The sequence below is a fragment of the Carex rostrata genome, chromosome 12 (assembly GCF_964058835.1).
Source record: "Carex rostrata chromosome 12, lpCarRost1.2, whole genome shotgun sequence".
Lineage (NCBI taxonomy): Eukaryota > Viridiplantae > Streptophyta > Magnoliopsida > Poales > Cyperaceae > Carex > Carex rostrata.
The window spans coordinates 3,546,985-3,565,371 of NC_135929.1; the positions used below are offsets into that span (position 1 = coordinate 3,546,985).

The following is an 18,387-nucleotide window of genomic DNA, read 5'->3' on the forward strand; positions in this document are numbered from 1 at the left end:
ATTGATACCAATATTGTAATAATGATTTGTCGAACGAAACGACGGATTCAAATCTTGTGTGGCGCTGCGCAAATTGCAGTACAGATTGAACGATCCTCTTTATCAAATCTAGTAACATTGTTTGGAAATGGGCCGGGCCAGTCGTATATGGGCTGGATTCAAGACTGACTTAAGCTCCAACAAAAATGATCAGGTGATTTCAATTAATTGAGCCTCCATGTTAATTTGAAGAATTAAAAAAGACTCGGCCATTGCTTGTAGCTTATTTAAGAAGGCCCAATGCAGAATTTCAATACTATATAGAAAACGACAAATATAAAGATGCATAACGATTAACGACCAACATATTTGTTGAAAGATGCAAACATTTGCACACACTGCAAACATAATATTACAGATTCTTATTTTTAGAATTTAAATATCTCTTCGCAATCCCTATAAAATTATAAAGCCCTAACACCTTATTTTATGTCTGTTTTTACATACACTGGTCATGCCGCCCCCCAACAAAATCATCTTCTACAATATAAGAATAAACACAAGAAATAATAAAACCTTATAATTTACCAAGTACTTACGCCCAGCCCCAGAAAATTTTAAACTAAACCTCACATTTAAATGCTTTGTTTGGTGTTTAGCTACACCCATAGCCTTGGCACTTCTTACTTGACCCTTTATATTTTCGTACTTGCATTTTCCAATTCCATACATTGATCCAATCCCTTCATACCACTCTAAATTTCTATCATCATAGCAGAGACCCAAATTGTCATGCACTCTCAACTTCTTTCCTAACTTCCATACCATCTCCTTACCAAATGGTACTGGTCCAGTCAATTTGTTGCTACTGACACTTAATTCGCTGATATTCTTTAAATTTTTGAAAGATTCTGGAATCGAGCCATTGAATTTATTTCTATCTAGGCAAAGAACTCTAAGGCTTGATAAATATCCAATGGAGTCCGGTACAGGACCGACTAGTCCCATATCAGATAGTACCAACATGATCAAATTATTTAGCCCGGTAAATATTTCATTTGGAACTGTCAATTCTTGCATGGAATTGCTATTAAGGATCAATGCTTTTAGGGCATGCATTTTCCTTAGAGTGACTGGAAGTGGACCCATGAGTGAGTTGTGGCTCAAATCAAGTAGAATTAGGTTAGCCAGATTGCCAATTGAATCCGGTATTTGTCCAGTAAGACGGTTTCTACTCAGATCCATTTTCAAAAGGGACCCACATTGGCTGAAACCTTCTGGAATTTGTCCATGTAGTGCATTGTAGCCAAGGTCAAGGATTCTCAATTTGGGTAGCTTTAATTCAGGTATTGCACCACTGAGGCTATTGTGACTCAGATCAAACAATTGGAGATTTTGAAGTCTTTGGAAAGACTTAGGTATGGTCGACACGAGTTGGTTGCCGTGTAGGTCTAACACACGCAATGCAGTTAAGTTACCTAGCTCAGTCGGAATGGATCCTACATGGCCATTCTCACGCAACACTAATGACCTGATTGTGGGACCCATTTGCCCAAGAAAACTAGGAATTGGTTGAGGGTTACTAGTAAAACATCGGTAGAAGAAGAGAGAGTGAAGGTGAGGCAATGAGAGAATTGCGGGCGACAGAGTGGCGCCCGTGCTGCAAGCCGGGAATGCAGTGTCGTCTGATAATGCACCAAAAGAGAGCGAAACCACATGGTACACATCTCCATCGACACCTGGTACACACTCGATACCATGCCACCGGCCCTGGCATACATCTGGGATTGATGCAGCCCAGTCGTTTCCAGTAGCTGCCATGATGGCTTGCACCGCCAGCTGTTCTGACGGGTCGGTGTGGGCCCAAGTTGATGCATCGCCAGGCTGAGCTGGTGGGTCCAGAATTGAGGCTGAGGAGGTGTCAGGCAGGATTACTGTGAACTCAGCATGTAATAAGGATGGTAATTTATGTATTATAAGGAAGAGCAACAAAAGTTGAATGCATGGCATGCTTGCTTGTTGATTTTTAAACACAGGGAAATGAGATATATATGAACGTTGGATTTTGGAGGGAAGCAACGGTCTAATTGGAAATATATATGGTGTATGTGTAACATAGAATTGGATTAATAAATGGGTTCACGGGGTTTAAGAAGTGCATGGGGAGCATTCAATTGGTTTCACGGGGAAAGGAGCTAGGCATTTGTTTCTGAAAAATGGGCCATGTTCTATGATTGATTGTTGGAGAGAGAAAGAGAGATGCTGATTCAGGCTCTGAGTAGTGAACAGATGTAAAAGCTGTAAATTCTTGCCGACTTGTCTCTGACTCTCTGGTAACTCCTGAGAAATTACTGAATAGATGATACCATGAAGGATCCGTTCTTTTTTACCATTATTGGCTTCAATTTCGGGATTTGAGCTTTTTAGTCAGATTATGGGTTTGTACCATGTGCTTTCTTCGCTTCCGTATTTTCTTGTGTTTCGTCAGATTCTGTCTCTTCCCTCGCAAAAAAAAAAAAAGAAATTATAAGATTCTAGCAAATAAAAAAAAAGGACCCTCAAGATGGGCGTTGTGGAAACCTAAAAAACATTTAAATAACTTTTTTTTATAAAAAGGCTGTTAGGGCCGTTTTTTTTGAGTAAAGGTTGGAAGTTAAGCAACCAAACTATTTAATACTCTTGTTATTACAACAAAGGATTTTCTCCGTCCAGATTTTGAGCTCATGATCTTTAATATAGAAACCATATGTCTTTACCACTAGACCAAAGGCTGATTCTTTCAGAATCTCTGGTTCTAAGTTATAAGATTACACACAAAAGTAAGGGTTTGTCAGACTTACATAACTTGTCTGAGATTAACGTTCTCCTAGCATCAAAAGAAAAAAAAAATATATATATATATATAAAAGATCCAGACAAAGTCTTTATCATCTTATCATAAGAATTACTACAAAATAGACAAATATGGAAAGTTTTATAGAACTAAATAAGACACACTAAAATCTTCTTCAAGTGTTGTCACTGTTTTCCTCATCAAAGAGAGAGATCAGCTACCCTTCAGTGTTTGGAGACAAGACATGCAAGGGGATGAGGGAGGTATCCTTAGACATCCATTGACATGAACTCCTCATCATCTTCTTCTAAACCTGTCTAGTAAAACATAGTTGTCATTATATAGAGAATAATGTTGTTACCAGATGAGCAATGTTTATGTTCAAAACAAAGCAAATTTCTTTGTTTCCAGATACTCCAAGCAAATGTTCCAAATGTAATCAAGAAAAAGTTTTGTCTGAATTGCCTCTTGTAAGGAAAAGACAAAAGGCATAATATCTGCAATTGAGGTCCTGCAGGAGCTAAAAAGGTCTTGCCAATCTCTTAATCAGAATCAAATTTTTCTAACAAAATAATATTGAATGAAAAGGTGGTCCACAGTTTCATCTTAGTCACAAAAATAACACTAGACTGAACCAGTCCATCCTTTGTCAACCAAATTGTCTTTGGTAAGAATTTTGTTTTGTACAAGTAACCACACATTTAAATAACTTGAAGTGGCACTATAATAATATATTTAAAGATATGTTTGGGTGTAAAATAAGGGAGACCTCCGTACAATTACAAGTGCGGGAAGTAAGACAAATGCTTACAATTATAGATTAGGGCATTTTGTTTGATGTTTTAATAAAAATAGTTAAATTCTCTATTTTTCTACTGAAATAAAACATAATAAATATAACTTGTAATATATTTTATACCATTATTTTAAACGTCGTTACATTAATTTGTTATCAAAATAATGATTAGATTCTTCAAAAATATATAAAATTACAAAAATTGAGGTTCTTCAACACTGAGCTTGTGTTCTCACTAATGTGTGGTTTCTTTATTTATGCCTACTGCTTCAAGAAAAAATAGGAAAAAAAAAATCATTTCTATATGCTGCCCGGGACATGCAAGTCAGGGCCTGAACAAGGTCTGGAATCCTTTATATATATTTTGGGGTCTCAGTTTGAAATTGTCACAAACCGAGTTACATTATCATCAAGAAAATTTGCCAGCTCCTATTGTTAGGTTTTGAAGTTGCTATATGATCCTTAACAGAGCTAAGTATCAGATTAATTTAGAAATCATCAACAATCACAACATTAAAAAATTGACAGTTCTAAGCAATGCCAATGTGAAATTAATGTTCGTTCAAATATAAATTGTTCTTTTTTTAACAAAAATTACAAAAGATAAATATATGAAGGTCACAAAGAAACTTTATAGGTATATAAGTTAGACAAAAAACCATGTTACAACAAAAGAACCTTACAAAAATAGATAGTTAATATATATTTGAAATAGCGGCTGTGAAATTCTATAATTTTGATTCGATAATTTTGTCAAACATTTGAAATGTATTTATCAATTTAATAAAATTAATTCAAAAATTCAAGCCTTTCACGTATTTTACAAATTCAAATTTAGTAATTAAATGAAATTACTTATTGTGCTTGATTTTGGCAACTTCTTTGTGATTTTGTTTTAAGAACTTTCAGAATAATATTAAATCACTATAAAAAACTTGAAAAATGTTGCCAAATTAACAACATTGTGGTTGTTGGAGGAAGGAGAGCTAAACTATGTTGTCTTTCCATCTTAGTGATTTGAATAAATGCAAGAAAATTTGAAGGTCCTGGAAAAATATTCAAAATATATGAAATCAATTTTCAATTGGGTTTTTACCGTTCAGTAGTTTTATAAAAATCTAGACGATTAAATTGGTTTTAACTGATTCAATAACTGAAATGATATTTTAAAAGAACTGAATCAAATAAGTGATCGGTTCCCTTATTTTTCGGTCGAACTGATGATTTGGTCCAGTTTTAATAATACTGATAAACAATGTTACACAAATTAATGTTTTTTTTTCATGTCTAGAGTAAATTTTTTTTGTCAGATTCCACCAACATCTCATGTATGTCTAAATATGACATATTTTTTTATTTCTAAAAATTGTGTTCTACTAAAATATTCTTAGATTTAACAATTTTAGAAAATAACAAGTTAACAACTAAAAAATGATTGGTATACCGGGACTTTTAATAAAAAAAAATACTGAAATTATTGAAATTTCACTCAAGTTAAATTTTGTCATATGAAATTTAATTTCTCACTATTTGTCCATAATTTACGGTAAGCTTTTCAAATTTAAATAAAGTGATCATGCGTTTTGTTTGCGAGATAGGCTTACATTGTTTATTGTACTATACTATATACGAGTTTATTGGCATGACTTTGAGGTAGGTTACTCTACTTACATAAGCATACGAGGTATATGCTTATAAGTCATTTTTTCATTTTCATAATTCAAAAAGTCGACTTGAACCGTTAGATGTGATCTCTATATTGAAATGTGCTTGGAGACCAAACTTTACATTTTTCTGAATTTTTTTACTATTTATTAAGCCACTTTGAAAATCACTGATCTAACGGTGGCTTAACAAAATAGTAAAATCAGAAGCCACCGTTGGATCAGCGATTTTCAAAGTGGCTTAATAAATAGTAAAAAAAAATTCAGAAAAAATATAAAATTTGGTCTCTAAGCACATTTCAATATAGAGATTACATTTAACGGTTCAGATCGACTTTTTGGATTTTGAAAACAAAAAAATGACTTATAAATATATACCCTCATATGCTTATGTAAGTAGAGTAGCCAACCTCCATGACTTTAAAATGAATGCCTGCAACATTAACATGTTGGATAATAATATTAAAAAATAATAATAATAAACCCTTGAGATTCTAACTTGTCCATTTAAACTACACATTCAGGCGGGAGAATAGTATTAAATTTGGTCATTGGAATAGAGGAACATAAAGCATAAGGGTAAAATTTGAATTTTTGTGGAGTTGCATAGCAACAGAGTTAAGGAGCAGAAGGTGGAGAGGTCTATATATTGTACCAAAATCATCAAAGCTGTCACCTAGTTTTCAAATATAAATTAATTTTCTGGTCTACATTTGTATATTTGCAATGTATCACAAATTAATAGCTAGCTGAGATCATACGATGATGACATATATTATATAGACTATTTAGGAATTATAAGTTAATGCGTTGGAGAGATTTCAATTTTGAGAGCTTGGAGAAGCCTTTGCAAGTTCATAAGAGCATTAAATTTCAAAGGCCTGATTTTTATTAATACTCTCCAACAAAAAAAATAACAAATATGTCCTTTGGGCTGAAAAAATTTCAAATATACCCTAACAGCCTAGTGTTTGGGTAGTCAATTTTTATTTTTATTTTTTTATATACAAATGTTTACCAAACCGCCCAGCGTTTGGGCAGTTAGCTACAATATTTTATTTTAGAGATCTTAATATTTTCAGATGTTTATCAAAGTACAAACTAGTTTATACTAGTAAATAGCAAATATATACGAGTTTTAAAGTGATTGTGATTTTTTTTATAGATGTTTACCAAAAATAACTTTTTTTAGAGGGATTTTAATATTTTAATCTAAAATGTATGTTATATGACATCTATACTAGATGAGTAGATTGTAATCATAGAGAGATTCTGTGTTGTTATATCGATCAGATTAAATTACTTTGAAGATACATTCTAATTTGTTAGATTAGATTACAAATACTTGAACAGCCGTCAGGCACCCATTGGAGATGTAAAATTGGCAAATGCATATCCAAAGTTGCCAAAAAAACAAAGAAAAGAGCCTCCAAACTTGAGTTGAAGTTTCCGATTAAGTTCTTCATTTTTATTTTTCGAACATGTAGAATATCAATTTTTATAGCAAACATTCATTCTATACACACTGAACATCTCAAAAAAAAAAAAAAATATAGCAAAGCGCCGAACTGTGGGCGGTCAGCCAAACATTTTTTTTAGAGATATTTAGTGTGTATAGAATATATATTTGCTATAAAAATTGGACATTAAAATGAATGTTTTGATATCTTTTTTAATGTCTTTCAAGTTAGATTTATTATCCAAAGGTTTCACGGCGCGAGAGTATTGCCTTGACATTTCTCATTTTTAACATTGAACTGAACATTAAGAAAAATACCAAAATGAACGTTTGCTATAAAATATAACATTTTTCATTTCTCATTTTAGATGAAAATATTAAGATCTCTAAAAAAAAGTTAATGTAGCTGATCGTCCAAACGCTGGGCTGTTTGGTAAAAAAAAAGAAAAAAAAGAAAAGCTGACTGCCCAAATGCTGGACGGGTAGAGTATTTTTTGAAAAAAATTTCAATCCAGAGAGCATATTTACTATTTTTGTTGTTGGAGGGTATTAATAAAAATCACGGCCTCTTTGGTAATTAAGATAAGACACTGCTCCAGAGCTTGTTTATTTTTTGTGAAAACAATAATCTGGTATGAATAATTAACATATTTTGTCGATTTACAACAAGTTTAACTTTACATGCAGTATATAATAAACCGAACAAACGACTATAATTGTGAAAGATGATTTGTAATGAGAGTTGACATATGAGTCAATTTTTTTAGTAGTATCCTCAATTAAATAAAAAATTGTCCCAACCGTCAAGAATTCTAACGGTTTGCTATAGTATTTTTTTAAATGATGTTTAGTATGTGTTCCGGACGGTTTATTGTAACACAGATCTGTAAGAATTTCTAGCAGTTTGGTACAGTATTAAAAAAAAATATTTAGTATGTATTGAAATGAGATCGGTAATTAATGACAGATATATGTGTTGACTGTTAAAATTAGTTCTTATAGTTCAGTTGATGGGACTGAAGGAGGGAGAACAGTAGGGGTGGCAAAAAAGCTCGTAGTTCGTGGCTCGATCGTGACTCACACTTGACTTGTTTGCTAACAGTTCGTTCGTTACTAGATCGAGCTGTTAACGAGCCAGCTCGCCACTAGCTTGGTTCAAAATTAACGAGTTCAAGTTGGAGCCTAACTTGCTCGCTAACTCGCGAGCCGGCTAGGAATCAATTTGTGAATTTGTATGAATTTTTGTGCATTTTATACTGTCTAGTTCGGTCAAGCTTGGTTCAGTTCGATCCAAAAAGCTTTTGGAATTTATTTTCTTCTTAAAACAAGATTCAGCCAGACCCAACGAGCCAGCTTGGGCTGGCTTGTCACAATTTCAAGCTTAGGTTATAGCTTGGATGCCCTAGATTCAGCTCACTTTGCTGTAGCTCGTTTCAGAATTAACAAACTGAGTTAGGACCTAACCAGCTGGTTACCTAGCCAGCTGGTTGTCACCCCAGTGAGTATCTCTTATGAATTTATGATACTGTACGAGATAGAATATTATTAGCCATTTTGTGGCTATTTAAATTGTAGGGTTTTTGTTTTGAGATTCGCATCAGATTGAAATGAATGGCTCAGATCTCATTTTAATGTATAACGCATTTACACTGGATATAAATACGAACGGGTAGGAATTCGTATCACCTAAGGCAACATAATAATTCAGTTTGGATCTGGACCATCCAATCAGAATCTGTACGAGTATTAAAGTAGTTCCGTGAGTTCCATCTCTATCGGATTGACCTGAATTTTGATTGAACGGCTGTGATCCAAACAAAAATATTCTGTTACCTCATAGGATTTGGATTAGACGGGGAGGGGTGGTTAATAAAATTTTATCAACATCCTTGAAAATGTAGCGGAGTATTCCTTACTGGACTTTCTATTTTGATCCGTAATAGCCCACATTTAATGGGCCAACAACCAAATGATATACGAAATGTTTTGAAGTTCTGATCACGCTCCAGTATTCGAGATCACGATCCCTGATTAGTCCCACCTGGTTCATTTTGAAGTTCTTTCCCGTATTTATGTTCGATAGGCTGTTTTGTCTCTTTTGAGACATACGATAAAACTAGTGGTTGGATACTCGGGCGGGTACGGGTACCCCGGGTATACCCGACTCGGGTACGGGTACGACTCGGGTACGGGTATACTCGGGTATAAGGGTATTCGGGTACGGGTATGGCGGGTATAGTTTTCAAAAACCATACCCTACCCGCCCTATACCCTTACCCGTGTACCCTTGACGGGTAAGGCGGGTACGGGTACGGGTAGGGCGGGTACGGGTATTTTTTTTTTTTTTTTTGCTTTTTTTTTTTTTTGTTTTTTTGTTGTTTTTTTTTGTGCTGTTTTTTTTTTTTCTTTTTCTTTTTTTTTGCCGGTTTTTCTGATGGTTTTTTTTTGTTTTTTTTTGCTGTTTTTTTTTGGGTTTTTTTGTTGGTTTTTTGTTGATGTTTTTTTTTGTTTTTTTGCTGTTTTTTTTTTGTCGGTTTTTTTGTTGGTTTTTTTTTTTGTTTTTTGCTGTTTTTTTTTTCTGTTTTTTTTTATTTTTTGCTGTTTTTTTTTTTAACAATGTCGTTTAAATGATATTACGTGTTTATAATTCGACTTTTAAAATATGAATAATTCAATATCAAATAGTGTGTGTATATATACATAAAATTATCAAGTCACATCTTTATAATTCCTAAATAATTAAAATTTGTAACTTATATATATAAATTATTCTTGCCAAAATTTGTTTGTTTAGTCGCCTAAGTACAAATGTATTTATTTATTTCTTTACACGAGTCATTTTATTTTATTTTTAAATTCTCGTTCTAATTATATAGTTTCATAATTTATTTATATCTCGAAATTTTTAAAACAATAGAAGTTACCCTCCTCCTTTATTCCGGGCTTGGGACCGGCTATGTAAAAAAACATAGGCGGAGTTCTAACTTTTTTTTTGTTAGTAATTCTTCTTTAAAATGAATAATTTAAAAACTAATTGAAATATTTAGAAATTTATAATTTAAAAAATAACAATAAAGACTAAAAGAGGTTAGAAATTTATACCGACACAACCTATCTAGAAGTTCTCATTCCTATACCATTCTTCGCTCTCTTCCGCACCGTCTGAATCCGAATTAGCCTGGTGCTGCGCCTCGGTACCGCTTTCTTCAGTGTCGACTTCGGATGATGATGCTTCAGGCACATGTTGCCTGCGCTCTTCAGCTTGAATCCAATCTTTCAAGCACACAAGTCTTTCAAAGACATGTGGACCCAACTTACTACGTTTATCGGAGAGGATCCTGTTCGCCGAACTGAAACAACTTTCGGAAGGGACGGTTGACACAGGCACGGCAAATACATCGCGGGCCATCATCGCCAGTGTTGGAAAGGCCCTTTGATGCCTCCTCCACCATGCCATGACGTCAAGTCCATGTTCACTTTCGTTCATCATCGATACATAGGTCACTAGCTCGCTTGTTGTTTGTGGTTCGATCTCCGACTGAAAATCTGCTAACAAACCACCACTGCTAGTGCTCCTGGAAGTGAAACTATTAAAAAATTTAAAAAAGTTAGTGGACAAATAATGTATATATTATAAATAATAAAGATTAAAAAATACATGTATATTTATATTCATACCTAGGGGTGGCACGGGACGAAGACGGATTTTGGTTGGCACTCATTCTTGAGTTGTATATGTTAAACATCTCTTCGAATTTCGAATCCACGTATGCCTCCACCCTGGTATTGTCTAAACGTAGATTATCTTTGTACCTTTGAACTACTTTGATCGTGTAAAACTTCTTGTATGCCGGGTTGAGGCAGTTCGCGATAATCGCGACGAGCGGTACATCTTCCCAATATTTGAGAAACTTTTGTTTCATGGCATCTACGATTGGTGTGAGAGATTTATCGTGGATTTCAGCTTGTTCCAAATGACAATACACCTTGGAGATGTCATAGAGATGTCTGAGCAACTGAAATGACGTCGGTGAGTATGAGCAGGATAGTTGTACGGTTGCTGTAAAAAAGGTTTGAAGGAAATTGCATAGCCTTTGTAGTTGCTCCCATTCTCCATCGGTGAGTTCCAATTGTAGTGCCTCGGGGGTGGAGCTTCTCAAAAACTCCCCTATGACAGCTTTGTAAGGAATGCATCGGTTCAACAACCTATAGGTAGAGTTCCAACGGGTATCTATATCCCAAGGTACTTTCAACTTATCCAATCTATATTTGGCACACAGAGCCCCAAACGTTTGTTTTCTTTCTTGGCTCGAAACAATGTGGTTGAGAGCATTTTTAAATTTAATTATCAATAGTTTTACGGCTTCTGTTTTAAGACCCGCCTTCACGACGAGGTTAAGTATGTGGCACGCACACTTTTGGTGAAACATTTCACCATTCATGATCGGGTTTAGTGACCGTTTAAAAATCTCAATGGAAGCTATGTTGTTGCTCGCATTATCGAATGAGATAGAAAAAACCTTGTTAGCCATATCCCTCTTAAGGTTATATTCTTCTAAAACGGAAATAATGTATTTGAAAATTATATTTGCAGTGTGCGGGGAATCTAGCACTCCAAAACTTAATATCCTTTTTTGTAATAACCAATGATCATCGATCCAATGCCCGGTAACACAAGAGTACCCAAGTCCATGTTTACCGGCAGTCCATATATCGGATGTAATCGAGACCTTATTATTTTGGTATGCAAATAGAGCTTTGAGGTCATCTTTCTTAGAGAGAAACTGTTTTTTTTATTTCACCAACCATCTTTTTATGATGCATCCTCTTGTACATTGGTTGGCCTAACCCCCGAATGCATAACCGGGAAAAACTCATGCAACTACCCATACTTATTGGTTGTTCTTTGTGGGTAATGTACCGAGCCAATTCACTAAGCATTTTTGATTCATCGAATTTTGGGTTGGTTCTGGTACCATCCGCGTTAATAAGGGTTTGGATTATTTTCGGTTGAGCATCTGCACTTGGTTCCTCATGCTTTTTTTCATGCATTTCGGAATGTCTTTTAAAACTGCTCATACCACTACCTCCTTTATACTCAAAATGTCTATTGCAATTTTTTACCAGACAATCTAGATATTTCATAATACCTCTTTCATCTTTGGTAATCTCATAAAATCTCGCCCACGGTTGATTGTATTCGGGAGGAGCTCTTTCTCTTTTAGTCTTCTTTTCTGTTGGTGCTTCTGGGGGTCTACTTGTCGAAGGAGCGACAACTTCTTCTTGAATTTCAGGTTCAGCTGTCGAAGGGGCAGTGTCAGTGAATTGACTCGATGCTACAGAAGAGCCCATGCCTCCATATGTATACGATGGTGTCGGTTGAAGTGATTCTTGTGGAATGAATACGTTTGGATCATTTGAAGTATAATACGGTGGCGGTGTACTCATTTGTGGGGGTTGTTGATAATTTAAATCTAGCATTTGGTCCCTTCTTTGATAATTTTGTGGATAATTGTGTGGATAATTTTGTGGATAATTAGGTGGTGGCATTTGGGAGGAAGAACTATCAAGATAATTAGGTGGATAATTTTGTGGATAATGAGATCGTGGCATATTGGGGCCAAAAAATGAGGCCGATAATCTCGAGGCAAAATCTTCTTCCCCGTCCCGAGGAGGAGTTGTCATATTTTAAACCTATTCAAAAAATAGAAACAAAAAAACAGAAATTAAAAAACAGAAATTAAAAAACAGAAATAAAAAAACAGAACTAAAAAAACAGAAATTAAAAAACAGAAATAAAAAAACAGAAATAAAAAAACAGAACTAAAAAAACAGAAATTAAAAAACAGAAATCTAAAAAACAGAAATCTAAAAAACAGAAATTAAAAACCGAAATTAAAAAACAGAACTAAAAAAACAGAAATAAAAAAACAGAACTAAAAAAACAGAAATAAAAAAACAGAACTAAAAAAACAGAACTAAAAAAACAGAACTAAAAAAACAGAAATAAAAAAACAGAACTAAAAAAACAGAAATTAAAAAACAGAAATCTACAAAACAGAAATAAAAAACAGAACTAAAAAAACAGAAATTAAAAAACAGAAATTAAAAAACAGAAATAAAAAAACAGAACTAAAAAAACAGAAATTAAAAAACAGAAATTAAAAAACAGACATAAAAAAATAGAACTAAAAAAACAGAAATTAAAAAACAGAAATCTAAAAAACAGAAATCTAAAAAACAGAAATAAAAAACCGAAATTAAAAAACAGAAAATAAATCTAACTTATTCAAAATAAATCTAACATTTTCAAAAATAAATCTAACATTTACAAAAATAAATCTAACCTATTCAAAATAAATCTAACATTTTCAAAAATAAATCTAACCTATTCAAAATAAATCTAACATTTACAAAAATAAATCTAACCTATTCAAAATAAATCTAACATTTACAAGAATAAATCTAACCTATTCAAAATAAATCTAACATTTACAAGAATAAATCTAACCTATTCAAAATAAATCTAACATTTACAAAAATAAATCTACAAAACAGAAATAAAAAAACAGAAATTAAAAAACAGAACTAAAAAAACAGAAATTAAAAAACAGAAACAAAAAAACAGAAATTAAAAAACAGAAACAAAAAAACAGAAATTAAAAAACAGAAATTAAAAAACAGAAAATAAATCTAACCTATTCAAAATAAATCTAACATTTTCAAAAATAAATCTAACATTTACAAAAATAAATCTAACCTATTCAAAATAAATCTAACATTTACAAAAATAAATCTAACCTATTCAAAATAAATCTAACATTTTCAAAAATAAATCTAACATTTACAAGAATAAATCTAAAAAACAGAAATTAAAAAACAAAAATGAAAAACACAAATAAAAAAACAGAAATAAAAAAAAAACAGAAATAAAAAAAAACAGAAACAAAAAAACAGAAATTGAAAAACAGAAATTAAATCTAACCTATTCAAAATAAATGTAACATTTTCAAAAATAAATCTAACCTATTCAAAATAAATCTAACATTTACAAGAATAAATCTAACCTATTCAAAATAAATCTAACATTTACAAAAATAAATCTACAAAACAGAAATAAAAAAACAGAAATTAAAAAACAGAACTAAAAAAACAGAAATTAAAAAACAGAAACAAAAAAACAGAAATTAAAAAACAGAAACAAAAAAACAGAAATTAAAAAACAGAAATTAAAAAACAGAAAATAAATCTAACCTATTCAAAATAAATCTAACATTTTCAAAAATAAATCTAACATTTACAAAAATAAATCTAACCTATTCAAAATAAATCTAACATTTACAAAAATAAATCTAACCTATTCAAAATAAATCTAACATTTTCAAAAATAAATCTAACATTTACAAGAATAAATCTAAAAAACAGAAATTAAAAAACAAAAATGAAAAACACAAATAAAAAAACAGAAATAAAAAAAACAGAAATAAAAAAAACGGAAACAAAAAAACAGAAATTGAAAAACAGAAATTAAATCTAACCTATTCAAAATAAATGTAACATTTTCAAAAATAAATCTAACCTATTCAAAATAAATCTAAAAAACAGAACTAAAAAAACAGAAATTAAAAAACAGAAACAAAAAAACAGAAATTAAAAAACAGAAACAAAAAAACAGAAATTAAAAAACAGAAATTAAAAAACAGAAAATAAATCTATCCTATTCAAAATAAATCTAACATTTTCAAAAATAAATCTAACATTTACAAAAATAAATCTAAAAAACAGAAATTAAAAAACAGAAACAAAAAAACAGAAATTAAAAAACAGAAACAAATTTAATTACTTTACATCTAACAAATCTAACATAAACTAAATAAATCTAACATATTCAATAAATCTAATAAATCTAATTACTTAACAAATCTAACATAAAATAAATCTAACAAATCTAAATATCTAATTACTTAACATCCAATAAATCTACATAAACTAAATTTACTCTACAAAAATAAATTAATCTAACATGAAATAAATATAACCTTTAAATCTCGCGGAAAAATCTTGCGGAAGCTCCCGAACTTCGTAATTCCGATACCTTCGTAATTCCGTTTGCTTATTTGTAGAAGGAATTAAATGAACAACTATATATTTTTTTAACAATAAATTTAAAATTTGAGAATTATAGAAATTTAGATTAAGAGAATAAGAGAATGAGAGAATGAGAATTGAGATGGAGATGTAAAAATGAAGGGAGGAAGAGGGGTATTTAAAGAAATTTTGGTTGGAGGGATAAAATTTAAATTTTTAATTTTTAAAGAATAACAGTAACAGTAAACAGAAAACAGAAACAGAAACAGAAAAAAAAAAAAAAAAAAAAAAAAAAAAACCGTCCCATCCGGTCGGTCCGGTCCGGTCCGGGTGGGTCCGGCCGGTCGGGTCTGGATGGGATGGCACCGGTTTGGGGGGAAAAAATCAAATTTTTTGAATTTTGAACTGTGGTGAACAGTACTCGGGTATACGGGTATGGGTACTCGGGTAGTCGGGTACGGGTTTAGTCGGGTACGGGTTAACTCGGGTAGGGTAAACTCGGGTATTGGTCTAAAATAACGGGTCCGGTCCGGTTTTTGCCCGTACCCGCGTACCCGAGTACCCGACCCATACCCGGGCTCGGGCACGGGTACCCTAGGCGGCGGGTACAGGCGGGTACGGGCGGGTATACCCGTTAAGGGTATTATCCAACCACTAGATAAAACTGAAACGATAGAAAGAAGCTCAGCCCTTTTTTCTTCTTTCTTTTATGCATAATTTTTTTTTTCTACTGAGTTATGAATTAAATTCAGAAATAGATCTTATTTTCATTCAAAGATATGCACAAATATAAAATACCACTTGTCTTCTTTTATGCATATTTTTTTTTCTACTGAGTTATGAATTAAATTTAGAAATAAACCTTATTTCCATTCAAATATATGCACAAATATAAAATACCACTTGTCTGGATCCGAGACTATACTCAATTAAATACAATTTGTCCCTGCTTTATTTACTGATAATGGAACTGTTGGTACTTGTAACATACCACTTCTTCCCCCAAAAAAGAAAAAGAAAACCCAATTTTCGTCCTATTCATTGACTTCCCACCTGTTGGATCCCAGTTTGTCAATTGATTATGTGAAAGTTCCAACCAGTGACAGTGAGCACTCAGGGTAGAATAGAAAGGACTGAAAGGCCTCAGCACTTCACCAGTCTAAAATTGATTGTTAATTCTCCCTATTTCTGTGCAAGTCGTATGTATGTCATACTTGATAAGATTAATAACAAAAAAAAAAAGAGTCAGAGATAGTTTTTGTGCTGTCATGCCCTTATGTAGAGAGGGAAAAATGGCACGGCGGAGCCGGCTTTGTCACGGAACGGCACGACACGTGTGATTGTTTCGTGCCGTAATTTACGTGTTCTGTGTCGTGACCAGTTTTTGAAAATTTGGTACGGCACGGTATGTTATGCGAAAGATCTGGTCACGGCACGGCACGTAATCACGCAAGTCATGTGTAATTAAGACTGTTAGGTCTTAATTAAATGGTTAATCTTGAATAAACTAACTTAAATTATGAAAAAAATAGTTAAATGTGAGAAACATAACCAGTCACGTTTGGACACGGCATGCGAATAGTCACGACACGGCACGTGTCACTGTTCACTTGGTCACGGCACAAGACCAAAGTCACGGCGTGTTAGTCACGGAATGACACGGCACGAGACCAAAGTCACAACGTGTTAGTCATGAAACGACATGACACGTTTTTTCCACTCTGCCTCATGCTCGTAGGTTCTCTTTATCTTTTATTTTTTATTTTTTAATTATTTTTTAGTAAAGAGGTTCTCTTTATCTTTAAAAAGGCTATTGTTGTTTTGGTATATATTTCTTGCATGAGATAGGTAGTGTTAGATATATACTAATAGGTCAGAATATTTTAGGTCCTAATTAATGGTTTATTAATTATAGATTAAGTTTTTTTAGGCTGCATCAAAATATGGGCTCAAAATATATGTTTTTATAATATGATATGATTTGATATGATTGGATATACATATCTGAATGAATGCAAATTGAATGAATGCGATCAATAGATGATAGATGTGTTGTGTTATAAATACAATGCATATGCTATCTTCGTTGATGACTCTCTTTCTAAACTGCTCTATTTTCGAACAGAAGTGAAAGTGACAAAACACTAAAAGAAACCATATTTTCTGATAAGAATAGTAAGAGAAAAAGGAGACAGAAAATAGAAGATTAGTATTTTCGGATTTATTGGATGAAACCGAAAATCAGATCTGTCTGAATTCGCACTAAGTCAGAAACCGAAAACAAAAAACAGAAAGACAAGAAGGGGACTGCAAGTTGGCACTAGCACTTCGACTTGTAGTTATTTGTCAATCTGTTCGTGTGGATACTGATAGAGATGCGGCTGCAGTTGCTGTTGCATGGATCCGACACGAGTTGTACGAAGTGAAGAAGATTACTGCTAGGACTTAATTAAAGTTTCCGCTGCGTGTCTAGTAGTAAACTCTATATTAATCTTGTAATTAGTTTTATACAGAATCTTCAGGTAGTAAACAAAATGATTAAATGAATCGAATTGTTACACTTTAACTTACCTGAAATCCCAACAGGTAGTATATGTTGTTTGTTTAATTATAAGTCTATATACTCCATGTACATCTTGTATTTGGCTCTGCTTTATAAACTCTCGTTTCCCTGGCAACTTGATTAAATTTATTATAAATTTTGTTGCTAATGTCAATATTAGTAGATTTTTTGTTTTGTTAATTACATCTGCATTGTTACTTTCGAAATAGCATGTCCAATGCTAAGAAATTTTTTATTTAGAAAAGCAAGTGTCAAGTGATGAATGAATACATGCATTTGAAGTTTCGAACTCTTAATTCTGGAGCATTAGTCTGAGTCTCCTTTTTGAACTTTCATATAAATCTCACTGCTGAGGTAGTGTTAGAAGATATCTTATATCAGTTAAATCTCACTCTTTTTGAACTTTCAGTTAAATTTTTACTCAAAAAAACTTCCAGTTAAATCTCAGTAGTGCATTATGAGGATCTTATTATCTTCAGCATCAATGGTCAGCATCTTTTCTCATTGTAACTTCTTTTTAATGTGATAAAATTAAAGCACGTAAATTGGGCAAAAGAAATAGAAAATAAACCAAAATTCAGAAAAGGAGTTTAAGATGCTATATATATGATCATCTAGATGGCAGGTATCAGCTAATTTAGCGGTGATTTTTATTAATACCCTAAAAAAAAAGTTTTTACAAATCTGCCTCCAACTTACGTTTTTTTTTTCAAAACTGCCCCAATCGTCTGGGGCACGGGCAATCCACTATTCTACTTGACCGCCAGGGGCAGGGGCGGTCCACTAGGGACTTGACCGCCCCTCTGCTGGGCGGTCCACTATTTTTTTTTTTAGTCTTAGTATTTTCATTTAAATAATTAGTTTTATTGTTTAGGGTTATGCCAAAAACAAGACATTTGATATATTTATGATTGATGTCGTAACTCTTTATAATTTTGATTTGATTTGTCAGTTAGATATCACAAGTCTAAAAATAACACTAATTAAGGACTTGATCTTGATTCT

The 18,387-nt window shown here is 32.6% G+C and overlaps 1 protein-coding gene across 1 annotated transcript; it reads right to left on the reverse strand.

Annotated features, from left to right (window-relative positions):
* Window positions 1-350: 350 nt before the first annotated feature.
* TMM (Leucine-rich repeat (LRR) family protein) lies at window positions 351-2,051 on the reverse strand. Its single transcript, XM_078312176.1, has one exon. The coding sequence runs from the start codon at window positions 1,987-1,989 to the stop codon at window positions 520-522; it is 1,470 nt and encodes a 489-aa protein (XP_078168302.1). The 5' UTR covers window positions 1,990-2,051; the 3' UTR covers window positions 351-519.
* Window positions 2,052-18,387: the final 16,336 nt, after the last annotated feature.